This window comes from Paramormyrops kingsleyae, chromosome 13 (assembly GCF_048594095.1).
Source record: "Paramormyrops kingsleyae isolate MSU_618 chromosome 13, PKINGS_0.4, whole genome shotgun sequence".
Taxonomy (NCBI): Eukaryota; Metazoa; Chordata; class Actinopteri; order Osteoglossiformes; family Mormyridae; genus Paramormyrops; species Paramormyrops kingsleyae.
In genome coordinates this window covers 6,591,718-6,614,310 of record NC_132809.1, presented here as the reverse complement: position 1 = coordinate 6,614,310, position 22,593 = coordinate 6,591,718, and the positions used below count along the sequence as shown (strand labels likewise).

The following is a 22,593-nucleotide window of genomic DNA, read 5'->3' as shown; positions in this document are numbered from 1 at the left end:
AAACTGAGGAGTGCTCAGGGTTAAAGCAGTTGTAAGTGCGGCCCCACCAGGTGCTGCTGTGCCCTCTATTTCCACATCGGACTCCGGCTCTCTGGGGAACTGTCATCTGCCCCAGACACCAGCGGGACCCAGCTGCAAAGGGAACTGCTTCACGGGGCACCTTGGTTTCCATCTGTTTCTTCACCCAGGTGCCACCCGTTTAAAGGGGAAGGCTGTGTTCAGCAGGCCGAGAGAAAGGAAGAGAGTGGGAGAGTGTTTCAGGGCACCTGTGACCCTGTCGTCATGTTAATCTCTGTCCCCTCCTGTCCTCAGCAGCAAAAGCGTTTTTTGCGCGCCAGTCATGTTAGTCAACAAGCACAAGAAAGACAAAATAGTGTGAGAACTTCCTGTCAGCAATCAACATCACACATTCAGTGTTGGGCATTTCAGGTGAGTACTCCATAACTGTGACTCTTTATGCTCAACTGGTTGGTAGAAACAAAATCTTGGTCTGGATTTGTAGTTTCTGTACCTGAAATGCCCAACACTGCACACACGACACACGTTTGAATGGCAAAGATGGTTCTTATTCTTTTTCGAATGGGATAACAGGTTGGAGGAAGAGAGGAACCGATTTCAGGGATCCTGGAAGGCAGAGCTCAGGTCTCAGAAGCGGTACAGGGTCCAGGTATTCTCTTCCAAACTTCCAGTCTGCTTTTAGCAGCAGTGAAAGAATTCAAGATGGGAACACTTGTGACTAGTTGGATAACGGGCTGCGTCACCTGACTTTTCTTTCTCCCAGGAGTCCCTACACCCTCCCCATCTTGCAAAGTAATTTAAATATTTTCCTACAATGAATATAAACAGGTTTTAAATGACTAGTGGAGGACCCATCTGTCAAAGGGGATTTGCTCCTGGAGCGCTTTTGGGGCCTGAGGCATTGTCTTCCCAGTGTGAGGATATCTTACTGCATCGAGAGTGTTACATAAACATGTAGTGACAGGACAGGCAGCCAACGGTTTGGCACAGCGATGTGCACAGTTGACACTAATGAATGAATGTTTGTATGTAACCAAGAAAAGACCCGCATGCTTTCCTGTGAGCCTGTCCACAGAAATGGGTCCTCCACACATCCGGGAGACTCGTAAATTAGCAGGTACGCTAATTTTTTAAAAGACCTCCAAACTCTGAGATCCCCCAGCATAAGAGGTCGCGTTTTGGTGGCCTGTTTAACTGGTGGAGTTTGGCTAAAAACTGGAAGCTTTGTGCCGAGGGCTGTGTCTGCCAAACAGGTGTGTGCATCAGATAAGACAGCTGAGAAAGGAGCCACAACCACTCTTCCTGGGAGGTGACCGGAAAGCCTTTGAGATCTCCCAAAATGGAAAGGCTTCCCAGGCAAATGTCCCGCGATTTTACACATCATTAGAGACGTGTTTCCTCATAAGATACGTCCCCGGCCGACAGAGGCAACCGAGGAAGACACCGTTTTTATAGAAGCATTATTCCCTTTGCAGTCGCCGGAGAAGCTCTGACAAGTGTGGGCGCTTTGCAGACTAAAAACAGAAAGTCAAACTAGGTAAACTTTCGCTGCTCCCTGCAAGCTGCTGAGGTGAGGACAGCGGCAGGCATGTGGTCTGGCTCCTGCAAGCGCCTCTCAGTTCAGATGCGGCATAAGTGATGCTAGAGGACTTTTAAAGGTCAGCCGTTACCCTGCGTCGCAGTCTCCAGGCATCTGGCAGAGCTTCCCGCCATATGGCGCCTCCATTCTCTCCACAGCAACAGGGCTTATCGGACTTTCTCTTGCATTTAATTGTTTCACAGAACGGGAAGGGTGTGTGGGGGTGGGGGGGGGCGCTTGTCTCCGCTTTGATGTCCCACTTTTTTGGGGGGTGTGAATTGACAAAAGAATACAGCATGTATACAGCACAATCCCAGTGACAGATGGTGACACTCCAAGTGACTAACGGGGGGACAATACACAAAAGGAAACCTTCAAGGCGTGTACTGTACTCAACAAAAACACTGTTCAACAAACAATGCGTGCTGCTGATGCAACTGCATAATAACAACAACAATAATAATAATAATAATAATAAGAAGAAGAAGAACATGATGATAATGATGATGAAGAAGAACAAGTACAAAAGCAACAAAAACAACAATAATAATAATAACAGCAATAATTTCAAGAGCAAATCAACAGAAATGAAGCAGTTGAAATGTATATAAACTCTGTTTACTTTTCATGTGAATTTTTTCAACAATATATCAGCTATATTGATTTATGTATTTATTTATATAATAAATATGGTTGATTAATTCATTCGTTTCATGTTTAGCTTGTACGGTGCACAAAAAGTTAAATCTGGCTTATTCTACGTGTTCTTCGGAAAGTGGATGTGGCTGTAAGTACGATGCATTGATGAATGCAGATGAACGCAAGCTCTAGGGAACATCGCCGGCAATGTCATGCCCTAACCGGATTCGGGTTCATCCCACAAAATGAACGGGCCAATGAGAAGTGAAATTGTAAACACAAGGATGGCTTCTCCTCTGAGGTTTTAATTACAAGCCATGGCTTCCTTTCTTTCTCTGCCTTGATTTGAAGAGATAATTAACAGCTTGTCCGTCTTCCCGGTGTGCGTCTTTGACAGTCGGCATCTGGTTGACACTGATAGTGGAATCTCTCTGACACAGCTAGTCCGGCCTGACGTGCATGAGGACCGAGTCTGTGCTCAGAATGGCAGGCAGATAAGGCCAGACTAGCCGCTCCTTGCCGTGTCCTCGCCACGTCCTTAGTCTGTGTCGCAAATGCACGGCCCTCCTTCCCAGTCTCTCCTCTTATCGTCGTGAAAAACTGCCGCACGGTGTTACAGCGATAGCCATGCAGCACAGGACCACAATTATAGGAGAATCAGTACCTCGTTCCTTGCTAAATCATTTAATACCTGCCAACGTCTCAGGTGCCGTGAAATGCAACAGAAATAACCCTGCCAAGTGCCACACAGGCTTTCTGGGCATCTGTTGTAAGAGGAGCTGCCTTTACTTGTCATCCATGTGCTAAGAATGTGAAGTCCATGATGTTTAATGTAAATGTACTGTTGGTGATAACAGGGAAAACAAAACACATTTCAAAGTGATATATAGTGTCTAGCATTCAGGATAGTGAAGATAAAATGACAAAGACAAAGAGTTCTATTCTAAAATTAATATTATATTTATTTTGTATAATCAAATTTTTCACTGCATGCTTGCACCTATCAGAGTCATACTTAGATATCATGTGACAGCATTTGGTTTACCAGAGGCTGAGAGCAGGATCTCTGACCTCAGACCATTGGTGGTTGCGGTGAACATCTGTTGTACGCATGCGTGTAAACATCCAGGCGTACACAATTGTCGGTGGACCACTTTCGCTCACACTTCTCAGAAAGGCTCCCTGTGCCAGCCAATCAGCAGGCAGGGAGCCTGGGGCAAGGTAGGTGAGACAAAGGGGGCGGGAAGGAAGTCTTTAGACAGGACTCGCCCTTGGGGTCCGGAGGGAAAGGGAAGACAGCGCTGCCCATGGCCACAGCTGGTTCCTGACAGAGGAAACCCGTGTGGAAGCTCAGAGCTGTTTTCTGTGCACTATCACAACCACACAGTGTTGTTTACCTTCCCCTCAGGCAGGGCTGGGTCCCTCGGAGACGGGGCCCACACGTACGCGACCGCACAGTCTCTCTGGCTCTCACACGCTGCCACACGCAGTTTCGCATGCTCTCAGGCACTCTCAACGTGGTCCGACTCTTTGTGACACGCCCCACACATACATGGGTGCGTACTCTTGCCGGCATCCAGCTTTCGAGTTTAGTACAGCTCAGGCGCTTTGGCCCTGGTTGGTCTGGTCTGTGAGAGGGAGTCCCTGTGCTTTCGCTCACGTGATTCAGGCAAGAATGGCCGACATACAGGTTTTGCAGACAAAGAATGGGAAGGAGGAAGCACGAGAGAGAGACTGAGGAGAACTAATGGATAATGTGCACCTAATCCAGAGCATCCAAGGCGATACTGCCAACAACAAAAGAACCTGAAGACAACCAACTGTACTTAAACACGAGGAGAGAGGATCTGGCAACCATCGTCCCCTGAAGCTTCAGTAAACACTGGAATTTTGAGTATTCCTTAGACCTAAATACTGGACTACTAAATACAGACAATGGCCAATGAGGTTCCCATCAAGAAGCAGAAGAGATGTGATTTAAATTGGGCCTTTCCTATAACTGGTATGAGTATTCCCCAGATCCCAGCAGTGATACTGGCCAGCAGAAGGTGTCTGATGGATAAGTCTTCACACAGAACAGGCCCCATCCAGGAGTTCTCCATGGCCTGGACCCCATGGAAGAAGTTTGAAGGTCAGTAACACTTGCTTAGCCCACCGGGACTGATCTTCTAGCCATGGTTAAGAAACTTGCATTTTGTTGCTTGTGCTTAAGTATGAAATACCAAGTAGTAAACCGTGCTGCGTGTTTCAGACACTCAGCAGAAAGGGCAAACCCTGCAGCACTTACAATACGCCTGACATAAGGGCAGTTTGGGTGTTTGTGAGTTAGAGCGAGTGTGACTATGCGTGTATTCGTGACTGTTTGTAGGTGTACTGTGAATTGACAGGGTTTATTTTAGTTCACGAGAGTGCTGTGAGTATTTTCATTTCAATCTTTTCAACAGATCAGATATACAATACCCTGACACAACATAAAAAATATGGAATGTAGCAGGCAGGAATACTTTAGGAAATGGATAATGAATTGCAAAAATATTATTAAATGTCTGACTGTGCTTTCAAAGAGGTAGTGACTATTTAGCTTATTTAGGCATTAATGTCCTGAATTACCTGTGACAGTTCCATATTTTTTTGGAAATAATGAGCTTTGTGAACAACGTCACAATAAGCTCACGGTAAATGAGCTTAGCCATAAGTGTACCCTGTAATTCTCTGATAAAAAAGAGAATAACACCAGTAACGGCTTCCTCTATCAATCAGGTTTCTTTTATATTCTGGCAGGAACACGGAGCTGCTATTGCCGGAAGCAGCCGTACTCTTCGCCGTGGCCCGTTTTACCTGTTGGTGGGGTGGGGTGTGGTAGTTGGGGTCAGCTCTCTTTTGATTTGAATCTTTTCCCAGGAACGATGAGAAATAACAGTAGCTTCCTTTTTTGGTGGGGGGGAGTGAGGGGGGGGCTGTGAGAGAGGGATTATGCACAGCTGCGGTAGATGATAACCGCTGTGGAGAGGCCAAGACACCAGCCCAGCTTCTCCCCAAGCCTTATCGCCCTGCACACGGTGCAGTCTGCACCACAATGAATAACCTCCACCCAGTCGTGCCTGGAGACCTTCGCTGTGGCTGGTGCAGGCGTCACTGAGCTCATGCTGCCTTCGGCCTTATATAGTCCGGAGTGTGGCCTGTCTCATGGGGAAATCTAGTCTGGAAAACAGTACCAGAATCAGATGGCTATCCATGATCAAACCTGGCTTCCAGAAATGATGACGTCCTCTGTTTGGAGAACCACAGACACACGCCCCAGACGCAACTTGGCACCATTCTAAAACTCTCTGCCTCGGGAAGTGTAATGCAGGACTTCCTATTAGAAATGCCCAATAAGGTGAAATGGATCCAAAACTGAATTGATAGGTTCTAATAGGCTGCTTCTTAACTGCCATTGGAGGGGTCTAGCTGATGGAGAGCAGATCTGCTGGGCTGGCCGTTGACATGAGTTTGTATGGAGATGGCGTGCGAGAATGGGCAGCAGAGGTGTCCGCGTCTTATCCTACCTTCCTCATTTACATCCAGTTTATCTGTTTTTGGGCAAAATTATACATAAAAGTATGTGTCAAACCTGCTCATTATCTCCTAAAACATGCTTTCAGATTAAAAAAAACAACAAATAAGATTTATTTTATGATTAAGATATATTTATTTTATGAAGGCATTACAAAATTGACAAAGCCTCATCTACAAACATATAGACATCAGGAACAAGTCGTTTAACTTAACAGTAAACACATCATTAAGTGCATAATTTAGAAAAATCAGCCCAACAGACTAGAAAAATGGCCTCTGACAAAAAACAGTGTTGTGCAACTGGTATATACACTGCCTGTCCAAAAAAAAGGTCACCATTTGAATTTATATCAGCAAATACTTAAAAGCCAATGACTAGATCATTATTACAGTCCTGCAACGTTATGCAGCAATAAAGTAAAGTAAGCTGAGTACCTGAATCTACTGAATGGTCAGGTTACACCTCCATCCATCATAAATGGATTTTTTCTTCCCTGTTGGCATGGGCATATTCCAGGACAAGAATGCCAAGATTCAATGGGTTCAAATTGTCAAAGAGTGGTTCAGGGAGCATGAGGAATCATTTTCACGCGTGACTTGGTCACCACAGAGTTGTGACCTTAACCTCATTGAAGGTCTCTGGGATGTGCTGAAGGAGGCTTTATGGAGTGGTTCAACTCACTTGTCAATACAGGATCTTGGTGAGAAATGAATGCAAATCTGGATGAAAATAAAGGATGAGATGTTGCATAAGCTTGTGGAAACAATGCCATGACAAATATGCGCCATAATCAAAGCTAAAGGTGGCCCAACAAAAAATTCAAATGGCGACTTTTTTTTTGGACAGGCAGTGTAATTTGGAAAAAAATGTAACTGGACCCAGTATCTCAGGCGTTATGCCTGTGAAACCGTGTGTGCGTTTGGAAGGTCAGAAGACTGATATACTGTACCTAACATGCATACCATACTCATTAAATGTTGTATAGCATTTTTACATTTAATTGTAAAAGAACATTCTCCCCCAAATGCCATCATGCTGTTTGCTGAAGGGTGAATCACAGTTCTGACCATTGTGTCATGTATATCCATATCTGTATATCCATATCTTGCTATGTCTTTTGTAAAATGCCTTTAATTCTCAACTTTGTTTTAAAGGGCCATTTTCATTAAAGTCCTTAATGTTTGCCAAAGAATGACACACGGCCTCTCCCTTTAATTGCTATTCGGTAATAACCGATATTGAATATGTATCCAAGCACCGAAGCACAGCACAGACACTACTCTTTCAGCAAGCAGAGCCCTTATCTCTCTTGAACACACAGGCTTGTGACTGGTGCAATAGGAAAGGATTTGCAATGTATGAGCAGAGAGAACGCTACAGGCGTTTGCTGCTGGTTCACAGGGTGGAGGCTAGATTTACATAACTGATGTTTTGAGAAATATTAAGCCATTAGCTGTGCACATCATGAGCTCTCTCCATAACCTATTCGATATGGTAAATATGACCAATTGGTATCAAATCTTGGTGCCTCCGCTGTCTTCATTAAGCAGATTATATAAAAGAATGGCTACAATATGGATATATGAACTCTTATGAAGTCATGCTTATCGATCCATCAGCTCCCATGTTAAATGTGCTGTGAGACAGCAAAGGCATCAGTTCAGCATTGAATGAAGCAGTGCCTACTTAGACACTGAGTTACCTCCATCTCTAATGGAATGGTGTCTGAGGATGGGAAAAGATAGCAGTCACATTCTTACCACGCTGAGCAGAGAACTTACTAGATCTCTCTACCACAACCAGAACACCTGCTTCCATTTCATATCCTGATTGTGAGATTGGGTACAAGTGAGGCTAGCATACAAGTGAAGTATTATAAAAAAAAGATTAAAATTACAGAAATTAAAAATACTTAAAAATTTGGAATGAATAATCAGAATAGAATGTTGCAGTTTATGATGCATATGACCTGTCTCGTACTGGTGCTTTTCAAGTTCAATATAACAAAGAGAGAGCAACGCAGGACCCCCACTAGAAGCGGATCACACCCTGTGACCATTTTTTGCAGCTAGAGGACACTGGTGCTCCGTGAATCTTAGAGTCACTCCGTAATTAATCTGCGCTGTAGCCGCAAACCAATGTTGTTCCTTGATCCTTCCATGATAAAGTGCTGATGGACAAATTGAGCAATTAGACTCCAGTCGAGAGGATACACAGTATGAGCGAATGGGTTTTAACCAGCATTGGCTGACAGGCAAAATGGACGTAGAAATTACTGCAATTCCCTTTAATGGTCAGCTGAATTCAGTAAAGTTGGCTACTATTTTAATATTTGTATGTGACTCATTGATGTTTGGAATAGACTTTCTAAAGCTATTATGTGCCCAAGGGCACTTAGAATGCACTAAGAATCCTACCTGGAGAAGAGAGTGCTGATTGTTAATGGGGGTAAAAGGGGTCACTGCATCGTTATTTTATCACAGATGCAATCTTGACAGCATTATTTCTTACCTATGAATAATAAATGAGGACCACAGCATTAGCAAAAGGGATTTAACACATTAAAACATTAAACTCACGAATGTACAGAATGGTATGTTAACTCTACAGTATGTAAATCGTATAGTTTGTTAACCCTACAGGATCTATTCAATAAAATTCAATTCAATTAAGTTCAATTTAATTCAATTTTATTTGTATAGCCTGTTTTCCACATTACATTGTCTCAAAGTGCTTTACAGCATCCCTGCCCAAAGCCCCCAGTGAGCAAGTCAGAGGCAACAGTGGCAAGGAAAAACTGCCTAGAAGGAAGAAACTTTGGGGGGAATCAGACTCAAAGGGGGACCCATCCTCCAGGGGCTGGCAGAGGAAGTCAAATGAGCAAGATGGCAAAGTCCATTTCACACTATCCCAATTTTAACATTTGAGTCTCAAAGTGGGAGATAGGCAGGTGATGGCAGGCAGGTGCTGATACTGCTTCAGATGGCAGGATGAACAGTGGTACTGCAGCAGGGCAGGCAGGGAAGACGTCACAGGCAGAAGGGTGAGCAGGCCGAATAGATGCCACAGGTATTCGAGGCGTTGCAGGCAAGAGGGTAGGCAGAATATCTTGATATTTTGGGGTCTCCTGGCTGGAGGGGTAGGGGAAATAAAATGTGCCATTAGCCAAAGTAGGAGACACCAGAGGCAGTGCAAACAGGTAGGTGAGTGCAGTACTGTATGTAAGCTCCGACAGATAAGGCTAATGCAGCATAAGTAGGAGGGAGAGGCAAGTAGGAACGCAGGCATGGGGAGTCCCTGAAACGTCAGCACTCCAATTCCACAAGGGGGTGTGAAGCTAGAGTGACAGCACTGTCAATTCAGTTTATCCAAAGCCAATGATACCGATCCCCACCCAGCTCTACACCTCACACTATAGGTCTAACTGGGAGTAAGCAGTTACCTAGAGCTAGAACTAGAGTCCCTATAAGCTAGACTAAACAAGTGTGTTTTTATTCTACCCTTGAATATTGAGAGTGAGCCTCAATCTTGCACATCCAATGGAAGACTATTCCACAGCTGAGTACCAATGGGTACCAATAGATATCCTGCTCTTTGAGATCGAAGCAATTGAGGAGGGTTGTATGAGCCCAGTAGATCTCTAAGTATTCTACTGCAAGGCCATTCACTGGGTGGTGTAGCAGATACTGATCTAGCAGCAGAGAGGCTACAACGGGATCTGGATTTAATTAGCGACTGGGCTGATACTTGGCAGATGATATTTAACACAGATAAATATAAGGTAATCCATGCAGGGAGCAACAATATAAAGTACAGATATTTTATGGGTTCCACTGAAATAAGGGTAGCTGAGTGCGAGAAAGATCTCGGTGTGTATGTTGATGCTTCCATGTCCCACTCTCGCCAGTGTGGGGAAGCAATAAAAAAGGCCAATAGAATGTTGGCTTATATCTCTAGGTGTGTGGAGTTTAAGTCAAGGGAGGTGATGTCACATTTATATAATTCCTTGGTAAGACCCCACCTAGAATATTGTGTGCAGGTTTGGTCACCATACCTTAAGAAGGACATTGCTGCCTTAGAAAAGGTGCAACAGAGGGCTACGAGAATGATTGCTGGTCTTAGAGGAATGTCTTATGAGGAGAGGTTAGCTGAGCTGAATCTGTTTAGCCTTGAGCAAAGGAGACTAAGGGGGGACATGATCCAGGTCTATAAGATTCTAATGGTGTCTTGGACCCAGGCGGCTCGGACACGAGAACGTGGCATAATGTACACAGAAAAAAGGTGGACGACCCACTGGCGGCTCAAAGAACAAAAAAACGGGGTTTATTAAACAAAACAGAAAACACTACAAACACTACAAAATCAAAAAGACGACGAGGGGTCAAAAACTAAAAGGGGATTAACAAAGACTAAATAACAAAACCTAAATACACATCTAATACTGAGACCATCTGACATAACAACCATCAAACACAAGCAACGAACCACTAGTGAACAGAACAGATACAGGGACTTAAATACTAAGGGGTAACGAGACTAACACAGGACAGGTGAGGCTAATTAACAAAGACCAGGGAAACGGGGCACAGGTGTAACTACTAAACTCAAGGAACTAAAAACAGGGAAACTAAGAACTAACCAAGGAATAAGGAACCAACACTAGGGAATTACAAACAGGTAAAGACAAGCAGGGCCACAAGGAACAAAACAAAAACCAACCACAAAGTCAAACACAAGAACTAGAGAAACTCAAATGAAACACTAGGGATCAAAAATACAAAAACAGAGGCAGCAGGATTTGAACATAGAACAGAAGGGTACACAGACAACCACTTGCTCAACACATTGAGCCCCATGACCAGACAGGTAACAGGGGAGAACAAAGACTAACATAAAGAACGGGATGACCAGCAACACCTGCTGGCCAAACGGGAAGGGAAACAGAAAGACCACAACAGGGGCTGACCCTGACAAACGGGTCTGGATGCTGTTCAGCCAAATGACTATTTCAATATTAGTTTAAATACTAGAACTCGTGGCCATAAGTAGAAATTAGCGGGAGAACATTTTAAAACAAATTTGAGGAAGCACTTCTTTACACAGCATGTAGTTAGATTATGGAATAGTCTTCCTGCTAGTGTAGTGGAAGCTAAAACCCTGGGTTCCTTTAAATCAGAGCTAGATAAGATTTTAACAACTCTGAGCTATTAGTTAAGTTCTCCCCAAACGAGCTTGATGGGCCGAATGGCCCCCTCTCGTTTGTAAATTTCTTATGTTCTTATAAATTAATAGCAGTATTTTGTAGTCAATCCGAGACTTAATTGGAAGCCAGTAAAGGAAGAATAGAACAGGGTTAATATGATCAGATTTTTTAATGTTTGTATGAACTCTGGCTGCTGCATTTTGTACTAGCTAAAGCTTATGTAAGAATCTGGACAGGAAACCAGAAAGGAGGGCATTACAGTACTAGATTACAACTACACATTTACTCTGTGGTGTGTTGATTCCATGGTCTGTTAATCATGCAGTATTTTATTAACATTGCTTAAAAATGTACTGACTTGTGGGTGAAACACTAAATGATCAATTCCACTTATTTAGTTCATATACATGTACCAACAACAAGAAAGTATTATCTTAGTTCACAGAAGTACTCTTTAAAACTATATGTACTTCATTCAGAGATTAGACTTACATGTTTTAATTTGCAATTATTCATGCCAGTAAAGCTGATAAATTAAAAAGTTCTTTGAACATTCTGGAATTAAATTGTTTAATTTTACAAACCAATTTAATGTTTCTTTAGATGGAATGGAAAAGATACAATGTGTCCTTTTGAGAACTGTTTTATTGATTGACTTTGGTTTTCTGATTTTTACACAAATTACAGGAAATGCCAGGCAGTCAAAACATTAAAAGCAAACATAATAAGAGACAAGGACATGGCCAGGATATTAATTAAGTACTTCGGGGTATTAAAATGTAATAGGTGCAATCTCCCCTCCCCCCACATTATGACCCTGACCAACACAGGCGATTTGAAGATTGGTGGATGGATGGCTGGATGGACGGACGGATGGGGGTTTCAATCCTGCCTCTGTTTTCTGTGTGGATTTTGTATGTTTACCTAGTGTTGGACTTTTTTTCCTCCTGGTACTCTAGTTTCCTTCCACAGTTCAAAGACACAGGGTTGGGCTAATTGTAGCCTCTACAGTAAATTTCTCCACAGTGTATGAGTGTTTGTGTACCCTGTGATGCATTGCCATCCTTACCAATTGTGTACTCAAGCTGTGTGCCCCATGCTACCTGGAATATGGTGATGTCCAGGATAAACAGTTATATAAAATATGGATGAATGCATAGGCCTATATTCAATTAACCAAACATATAATTACTTTATTATGAGGATGCAGATTTAAGAGATATTTCTAAGCCTATGTTTATTTTCATCCCTGCCTCCAAAATTCCATTGTCCCCGGTCTTGGGGCACGAAAAAGACAGCCAGTTGTCACGTGATTAATTAATATATGTGACGCATATAGGCGTAATAAACTTTCCATGCCACTGGTTTGGTCGCAACATTCCTTATTTATTGATATGAGGAAACAGCGGCCCCTAGGGGTACACGCGAAAAAGATCAGAAACACAAAAGCCCCGAGGTGAGTCCGAGTGCATAATCATATTTATGCGCTTCTTACTTAACCTTTGGCAGCCAGACCACTGTACAAAGTAAAAAAAAAAGTCTTACTTTTAGTCTAAATGAGCGTAAAATTATTATTTTTTAAAAATCGGTAAAAGGAAACTGTGAAGTCAGCGCATCTTATCTCGATGTATACGGGAATCTATTATCTGTGTGCAGTGAAGCATTATCAGTCCGATACATTAACTGTTATCAAGATTATTTTCTAATTTAAAACTAATAACAAATAAACTCCATTCTTCCTAAAATAAATTAATTTTTAAAAAGCAGAACAACAATGCAACAAATACGAACTGGCCAGATTTTTAATGAGGCGGTGGAAGTCTTTAGAGGCGGAGTTAGACCGAGGCGAGCCCGTATCCAGAGATAGCGTAATCGGGCAGCAAGACGGGCTGTCAACTCGTGGCTCCGTGAAGCTGTCAAAAAGAGAGAAAGAAAGGGGGAGGGCGGAAGCCCTGGAGTAGCTATCTCCAGATGGCGATTTAAAGTCAGACACAGGGCTTGCAGATAGAGGAGAGACGGCTAGACTGCATGCGAGGCACAAGCGCCAAGCCATCGACCGACTACTTACAAATAAAGCAAGCACTAAATGAGAAGAGCGGAGACAAAGCGTGACCGATCGGGTTCTTATCGCCTATTTAAAATGGCTGTTTAATACTATTTACATGCAGGAATCCCGTTTACAGTACGAGAATACCACGGTTACACTGGAGTGAACGGCGCATGTAGCGCTGGACAATTAAACAGTTTTGGTCAGCAAAAGGTTGGGTTCGAAGTTCCGTTTGCTGACCTGGCCGAAGCAACGAGCTGCAACATTAAAATTACGCTTTAAGAAAAAGAAGCGTATTTTTGTGGATGTACAGACACGGATGGTTTTCACTAAATGACTGGATCGACAATACCGGTCCTCAAACAGTGAGGATTTTACATCGGGACGCAGAGGATCCGTGCCAACAGCAACTGCGTCTTTGTACCTTGGAAGTACAACTGGCATCGTTTTTTGGCTCGTAGCCCTGTTTTCATGTATGAAGTCGGCATCTGCAACTTTTCAGGGGTGAACTCCTCGAGTGTACCCGTTTTCTGTTTATAACCACAAAAGCAATTATTAACTCTTCCGAATCGCGTGGTTTCCTTCCGTTCAGGGCTTTTAGATGTGTACGGAAAATTAAGAATTAAGGCCGCGCTCAAATTACCAGGTATTAAATGAAAATAAATTGGCAGAATGCTGACCAGGTATTAAGTGAAAATAAATTGGCAGAGTGCTGAAACTCTTCATCGGCTGTCATTTTTAAATATATATATATATAGCCTATATAAAAGGACTGAAAGCCAAAGGCACGTTGCATGCAAAGGACATACTCTTCGGGAAATTAATACCTCAACGTTTGTTTAACTGAGAAAATATCAGCGCTTCAATTCCAAAGGAATCTTTTTTTCCCCCGTTTTTTAATAATCTAGATTGATGGAGTTTTTCTACAATAAGTTTCCCCTCTGATCAACAGAATAATACTGATGAATCGTGTCTTGTAAATATGAACTTCGTCCATTAATCCATTATTTTTAGAAATACAGAAGATTGTCACGTTGCACTCCTTTTTCGCCAGTTTCATGTGGAATATCTTTACATCAATTACCTCGGATTGACCTCGACCTTCAGAGTAAGTGCATCAATTGGATCATCAGTAGTATCTATTAACTCACAAGTAGCATGCGACTGAATTCATGGCGTGGGTGGTGCACTGTGAGAGTGAACTTATTGATATCTTGCTCAACAATTACGTACATACTTAAACTATATTGCACTCGAAATTATTTTTGAGTTAGTTATAGTAATTCATATTAGCTGTTTAATTCCTAAACTTGCTAGAGTATTTTTTCATATAAGGCGATTCGGGCTCATAACAAAACGTATAATAACAATAACAATAATAATAATAATAATAATAATAATAATAATAATATTTTAATACTTTTAATAATAATTTTAATAATAACAATAATAATTTAGTATTGTTTTATATAGCATCCACTTTGTGATTCATATATTGAAAGGATTGCGAGACATATATAAGACCATTTAAACTGAGATGTAAATACAGCTATTTCGTCTTCGTTTGTAGGTACAATAGCCTACATTTAAATAAATTCAGTTCAAGGGCTTGCAGCCGATGGCAAAATATAAATTACGAGGCGGTGCTTTTCACAATCAAACGAACAGACCACTTAAAACAAGTAAAGATCAGCAGTAAGGCTTTCCTTTTAATATTTGTTGCAGCAATGTCGAGGAGCCAATGCTGATGGTGTCCTGATGTAACGCCATCACTCTTACCTTCTTTTAGATGAACTTTAGTTACATTTAATGATTCGGTATTCTGTAAGGTAAGCTGTCTATTTATACTGATGTTCTGTCTTTTGCTTAAAGATGGATTTATTATTTAGTTTATCTTCAAGGAATGTTCAAGTTACACTGATGCAGCCCGACTCTGTGTTGATGATATCCGTGTCGCACCAGTGGTGGGGAAGCCTTGTTAGTAAATGTAGACCAAATATAGTATATCTAAGATGTAAAAAGTTTCATTATAGTAACAGTCAAGGTTGAATGTAGGCCTACTGTACTAAAAACGGCTAATTAATGTAAATAATCTACGCCCAATGATACTGCATCATCAGTAATGTAGTACTTATTTTTTTTTTTACTATATTCTAGTTTAACGATTTGATGAAAATCAAAGAGTCATAGCAGTAATTCAGTCATGATTCCCGTACGTCACTCACTTACGGAGTAAAATTCACGTTGGCAACTGTTGTGCAGGTTCAAACCCCATTATCTCAGTCTGCTTCCAAAGCTCATCATCCGCGCCTCAGCCGCTATACTTACACCGTCATGCGGTCTCAATGCATCGCTAGACTTTCAGTGTCCTTCTTTTTCGCCCTGTTCTGATAAACCTGCCTTGTTTGCCTTCCTATTTTTGTTCAACCGATTTGTCTGGTTTCAATTTCTCGTCACTGACAACACATAACGCGTTTATTTAGCATCTTTTCGTTTTCAATACTATAAAGAAAGGAAGTCAACAGCTGAGGTTTTATGGGGTTTGGTTTTCCCATCTGCTCGATCGTTTCGAATTTGGTTACTCAAACAAATTAACAAACATACTCCGCATTTCAAATATGAGCCGATTGGACTGGATGCTAGATTTATTATATGATATTCGTAGAATTGGAAGTGTTCTCCAAACAAACAAATAAATAAATAAAACAATTGGCTCAACACAAGAAACTGCAATATAATAGGAAAAAATAATTCCGTCGGATTGCACGTGTTTTATATAGCATCAAGTGAAACAGCGAGCAATGCAATGTGATGCAAATGCAATGATACAATGGTTGTGAGCCTTAGGATCTGTGGTGTCCGGATTCGAGTTATCGTAAAGCCAAATGAAGCTCATCGCTTGACAGGTGAAGAACAGCTGCCAGTAAACTTCTCAGAGCCGGTTTTCCGCGATAATCAAACTCCTCATTGAGTTAGCTGTGCCAGAAATTCAATTCGTGAAATAGCTCACCTTGATTTTACTGCGGGCTGTGGTCCGTGTACATGCCAGGGGGGTCAGGAGGGTCAAAGCGTTTTCAGGGCTTTTGTAAAAAAAAAAACTGACTGAGAAAGCAGATTCACCTGCCTTCTTCCATTCTTCCATTACTGTTTACAGCACATTTCATGGGATGCGGAGAAAATAAAATAAACATCAAATATAGACTATTTTGGCGATTAGACTTGAATTATTTGTTTAACTGGCCTTAGTTAAAAAAGAAAATCAAAACCGATTAATTATAAACAAGATGATAAAAGCAAAATGGATACAAGGTAGCTCATCGGCACAGTGCATTACGGCCAAAGACTGGTATCTTTGGACTGGTATTCCGTTATCTTTAAGTGCCCATGGAGTCCATCTATTATTCAAGGCGCGTGTTTATTCAGTACGCCTTGCCGTGGATGGGACTAGCGCGGTGTTTAAACACTCGCAGGGAGACCGGAGGCTTGAGACGGAGACGCGGTGCCAGAGCTGATGGATCCCAGTGGCGGGATGCTGTGCTATTGTGCCCGGCATAGAGAGTGAGCCCTACTAATGAACCTTTCCGATGAGACCTGCAGGACACGTTCACAGTGCTGCACGATGCGGAATACTTAAATACTATAGAGTTTATGGTAACTCTGGTAACCATGAAAAATTTACTCTGCATGCTCTTCTGTCCCCGATAAACACAAAGTAAATTAAAAAACAGCTCACAAATGCAAATTGAGATGCTTACAATAAATACTATTGCAACAATAACTACGTACATCACGTATCATGTAAATGTAATGCAAATCTCTCAAAGTGAATAAAAGACTAGTTAACTGGTCAGTTTTATGTGCCAGGTTTTAGTGCAAAAAGAATTGTTTATTAAGAGTACATTATGGCCGTTAATAATGTTTTGCCAGCGCTTCAATGATAATCAAAAAATGTAAAAAAATCGACCTTGATTTCATTGGTTTGAGGAAGTATAAATACTAGTTTAAAAATATTAGGGACAGTGCAGTGGAAAAGATTTTCAAGGCAAATGCAGAAATATGCAGGCATAGGGGACAATACAATTTGACATACTCTGGTACAGGACATGCGTGTGAGGTAATCAGTGTTGAGGCTGTCAGTGTTCAGGTTGTGGCTGAGGGTTCAGCCAGTCCGGTAAGAGATCCCAGCATCGTGACCCACCGCAGGAAGAGCGGCGGTCAAGCACGGGTGATTGAATTATGGGATTGCGAGGGCAGCTGCTTACGGACGAAACTGGCCGCCTTCTGAACACGGCACGGAGCAGATGGTGACCTACAGGGGGGAGGGGGGGTTAGGCCTGTGGCCATGGGGGTCAGCTGGTGGGTAGCAGGCCAACACCTGGACACACAGCTGACTGAGCCAACCTCCTCGTCGGTGTCCTTGTGCTTGTGGTTACTGCGACATCATCATGCCGTTCACTGTGCAGCTATGCACTGGGGCAGATTAGGGACCCAGCTATCGGGGTGCCCTGGATTTCTGGTCTGGTTTATATCTGCTGTTTCGATTCAGTGGCGGTGGTTGTCAGAGGCAGTTACCTTAAATGAGATAATCTTGAAACTTTTAAGTACAGTAAAGCTTCGGATCCTGCATCTGCACCTGGGAATAGCGAAGGGAAAATGAGATAAGTGCACCACAACATTTGGCTTTATTTTGTTTAAGGGGTGGGTAACAACTGGGCTTCTACTGGTGATGCTCCGGATTCGATGATCTCTGCTGTGGCAAAATGGTGCAATATTATTTTCAAAATGGTAGATGTTATCTTCCGGAAACAACTTCGGATCCAAAGCTAATTTCAGAAGGGCAGAAACTAAAAACGCCCGGGTTCAAGTGCGGACAGATTGCTATGGTTTCCTTCTGTTTATACCTCCAAATAGCGGTAAAGGCTGCCCTGCTTACTGTGAGCGACGGGCTCCAGTTTCCACCACATGTGTTTAACATTACTGTGACATAGTCATTACGCCAGGGAAAGCAGCCTCTAAACATCTGGCCAAATGCGAAACACATGTAGGTGGAAGTGTGGGAGCCGGCAGCCTGGACTCCATACACACACACACACACACACACACACACACACACACACACACACACACTAGGGACGTCTCATCGCTATTTTATTCTGTATATGATCCTTAACCCCAAACCACAAAAACTCTGGAACAGAAGAAAACTTTTAAGCGACAAAAAGTTTTTTTCTTTAAGTTTTTTTCTTTAATATCAATTAAGAAGTTAAAAATTCTTCTGTAAAAAAACCAAGTGATTTGGATTTTGTGTTCTAGGTGTTCCTATACACTTTCACGTGGGCCCTGGGTGAAAATATGTCCTAATGAATCTAAATTCATCCTCTTTACTGTATCAGGAAAAGATCAATATCTGTGATGTGTCTCTGTCTCTCAGACAGATGCAACATTATAAACACAGGGGTCCCATGCGGTTGTCTGTGATACACAATGAATATCTCATTGTTGGCTTTCTAGTCTAGCTTGAAATCTCTTATGGCATTACATCAATGTTTTTAGTGATCTCTATGCATGTGGTGCAAATTTGGACCAATATTTTAACCCTGATAGGTCATTTTAACATTATTGCTGAAATTTCATTAATTTTTAAATAATCTGGTATAGCTCAAGACACCTTTGGTTTTAAAAATGCGCAACTAGTCAGACAATAAGAGACAAAAATGCAGTCTGAATACAAAATATAAAAACCGACATTAGGAATATTGATTCCCTAAAATCTTACACAAGTGTAATTGAGAGCGTATGTAAGATGTAGACAGATGCATCTGTGTCAGTGTTTACATTATAGACAAACCAGGACACTTAGGAGTCATCAGATCCAATGCACCGGCAGTATCGTCTCATATGGCCCACAGTCGGAGAATCAGCGACACATACAGTATTTGTGTAATCCGTGCTGAGGGATATTTTTAATCCTGGAAAAGTTCTCATCATTACTTTTCACCCTGATATAATGAGTTTCTTTGCACCTTCACCTGCTTCCGGAATCGTCTTTCTCGCCAGTCTGATCCCTGGCAGGCTGGATACCGCGGAGAGAAGCTCCGGCTCGGACAGGTGAATCCCGAATTAGGAAGCAGAGCTGTCCTGCACACAATGTGGTTAAAGGTATCTAAAAGGCTCTGGGCAAAATAAGAGATCCACAGGCGGTAAGCGGGGGGGGGGGGCTGATTTTGCAGCCTATTTGTGGAAATTAAAGGCTGTTATCTTCTGGAAACAGAGTGCTTTCTGCAGACTGTTCCAGTGCTCTTGGCCAAGCAGACCATAAGGGACGCAACCCTAACGACCCATAAAGACCTCAGCATCCGGCCCAGGAGTTTTATAGCAATATATACATTATATAAGAAATGTATTGTGTAAAAAGGGAATGTGGCTTTACCTTTTGCAAAAAGGTTTGTAATGCAATATCAGTGCCATTGAAATATCTTAGAAAAAAAAATACATATATATACTCTCTGAAAATACAAACAGTCTGTATTTGTTTTGACCTTGGACCGTAAGATGTTTAAACAGACGGTATATTTTTGCAATATGTTGACAGAAGGAACTGAAAATACCAGTCAACTGTCTTATCCCCGGGGTCTGTCATTTCCATTTTGATCTACATATTAACCCACTGTGTAAACAGCATTAGGTCATCTTAATGACTATTTACTTACAATTTATTCATAATTACAATCAGCAATTAGTAACCATTAAAAATCATTATTCTGCCAATCATCCAGCTACCTGTGTGACTGCTCCCTCTGTGTTTTGGGAAAGAATAATAAAAAAAAAACAGGGCTCACACTGATAGTGGCTTTCAGCATTAAAAAACCTGGGCGTTGGGGGGTGCCTCTTATTTATTTATTTAGCTTTGGATTGCAGGCTCTGCAGGGGAAACCTGTCAGGCTTCCTTGTTTAACTTGTCACATGACTCACTCTGGAGGGCAGAGGCAGGCGGGGTGGGGTGGGGGGGTACCTTTGGGTAAGGAGATGAGGAGAGACAGGCCCATGACTCACCAGGCAGAAGGAGCCACTTTTGCAATTATCAAAAGCCACGATGTAGCCTTGATTGAATTAACTTGTAAGGAACACCATGCTGAATGGCAGCGATTAGGAGGAAGAATTAAACCCTGCTTTCGGCTGCGTGACACTCCTTGTTTAGCAAAAAATGTGATACGGAGAAACATCGACAAGCTATGAATTGTAGCAGTAGATGATTATGAGACAATTGTAACCAGAGTGATCAATGTAGCAATTGAGGGGCAAAGAAATAGGAGGAGAGGAGTCGAGTGGAGCCCGGAGTTCAGGCCGGGAGTCTGGAGGTTTGCGAGTCGGGTCTGGCTCTTCACAAGTTATAAATCTGCGGGCGTGGGTGACGTCAGGCTTGAGCGCAAACAAGCGCAATGCCGGGCTGCAGGTGGCCCCGGCCTGGCCGGCGGCAAGGAGCGGAGGCAGCAACAGCTGTCAGGCAGCCGACGCACACCTGTCACGCAGGAAGCAGGGCCCGGCGGCCGTTTCCCGGAGACGCCTCCTCATCCAAACACAGCAGCTCCTCCTGCAGAGAGGAGAGAGAGAGAGAGAGATGGGAACATCTGGGAGGTGGGGAGCGAAGGCACGAGGACCGTGGGAGTGGACCGCATGGATAATCTGAGGCTGAACAAAGCTGGGTGAAAGCTGAGCATTCTGGGAAAAAAACACTCCTGGTTCAGGGCCGCCCAGGCATGGCGTGTGGCATGTGAGGAGATGTTTGTGTGGTCCGATGTGTCACGCCGTGCTTTGGGGACGCTCGCTTGTACCACCCCCCCAGCAGCGATAGCAGAGCCTCATCCAGATGGACCGAGGCCCCCAGCATGTTTCCTCTCCGCTGCCGCTGCTCCGAGGGGTGGCTAATGGTGCCGTCTGACAGGAAGCGATGCTGGAAGGCGCTCCGGCAGACGGTGTGCGCTGGTGCGGTCAGCCTCCCCTCCATCTTCAGCCGTCTGGGCCCTGCTGCCGCTGGCACGCTCTCCTGTTTGTTTGTCGGCTTCTCATCGACGTGGGTCCCCCGGAGGGCCCCGCTTTTAATTCCCAAGCCGGCACTCGCTCTGCCTGTTTGCAATTAACAGAGTAATTAAAAGCCTGATGATCTAATTGGGGGTACGGCAGAGTTGCAGGTGTTTTGTGTGTGGGGGGGGGGGTTATTTGTGTAAGCGCATGGAACATAAACAGATTGCACCATGGGTCATTTTTGGTACAAGTACCTCAGTGGACTGCGTGGTATGGCTCCTTTGTCATATAATACTGCTCACGATGTACCTGCCGGTGTATTTTCACAGAACCGCTGTGCAAAAAATGCAGCATCTTGTTTCTTTTCAGTCGTATACATGTCACCCAGATAAAAAAAAGAAACTTTCTCTCAAAGTTAGTTCTTATTGGATGGCACCCTGAGGTACACCCCTGAGATGGCAGCAGTGAGTGTGTCGCTCCATGCCGGAGCCGCAGAAGGAGCGAGCAGTGTGACGGCGCTCCCACCTGTCCTCGGAGCTGCTGGCAGATGTGCTGGTGACAGGCCCATGCTAGAGGCGCAGACGGCCCCAGGTGGTGTGGGTGACAGCCAATCATATTTAGGTATATGCTCCATGCAGGGGGAAACTCCACCCTTTGGGCCCCACCTCATCAATGGGCTTAATATTACAGGGAAATTATCAAAAAGTGGGGGATAGTAGATGTAAATGCCTGAAAGTGTGTACTTTGTTGAAAAAGATGCCTCTGTCGCACTAGCTGTATAACTTTCTTTGGATAAATAAGTCATAAGAGCATCTCACTCTAAATGGGTCAGGATCTGTGGCTGAACTTTCATGTCTTAATGAACCGCGATGCTAAACTTATTACCTTACAGTAATGGTAGAGCCCCAGTCCGTCACATCTGGAGAAAGATACCGGCAAAGCTAACCGAGTGGCCGAAAGCACATCGCCCCACATTCGGAACAGCTGAGCATGCACTTCTTAAAGTCTCATTAAGTGTTTGCACCTGAGAGTGTTCTCCTTAACGCAGACTCACTTGGATGTGTCTGCCATTTGATGTATCCTTGCCAGCTGCGTGCTGCAGTCTGAGACTCGGCTATGTGCTGTTACACCACCTTGCTTTTCAGGAGAAACTCTTTAAGAAATGATTACGGCATGGAGAGTAACCCTACAGCCTCACGCCTTCAGGACTGGGGGCTTGCATGCCTAGATGCTCTGTGTGTGTATGGAGTTTGTGTATTCTCATCCCAAGAAATGTATCAGTTATTATAGGGCATGTTTAGGTACAGCAGATGCATGAATGAGTGAAGGAATGAATAAACGAATTAATGAATGAACCTTTAACAGTGGTAGTTTTTATGTAGAGGCAGACTAGAGAGGCACGACCATGTTTAATTGAGTCACAATTTTGGCCCCAGAAATGAGGGCAGAAGATCATAATTTGCCAATGGTGAAACTTTCTGCACTGCAAGAATGTTCTTCTGTGGAGGGTGGCTATAGACGCCCCT

At 43.2% G+C, this 22,593-nt stretch overlaps 1 protein-coding gene across 6 annotated transcripts in view; it reads left to right on the top strand.

Moving 5' to 3' along the window:
• The first annotated feature begins 3,709 nt into the window (after positions 1-3,709).
• The window catches only part of LOC111857429 (protein CBFA2T3-like), a 35,473-nt gene continuing 16,589 nt past the window's right edge, over positions 3,710-22,593 (top strand). For 4 of the 6 annotated variants that reach the window (XM_023838294.2, XM_023838293.2, XM_023838291.2 and 1 more), the window contains exon 1: positions 3,710-4,367. In XM_023838294.2, the coding sequence (XP_023694062.2) occupies positions 4,172-4,367 (196 nt within the window). In that variant the 5' untranslated portion in view covers positions 3,710-4,171. Of the gene's footprint in view, positions 4,368-12,861; positions 14,154-14,554; positions 14,875-22,593 lie in introns of those variants that run through there. The other 2 variants (XM_023838295.2, XM_072698097.1) reach the window with 2 other exon arrangements.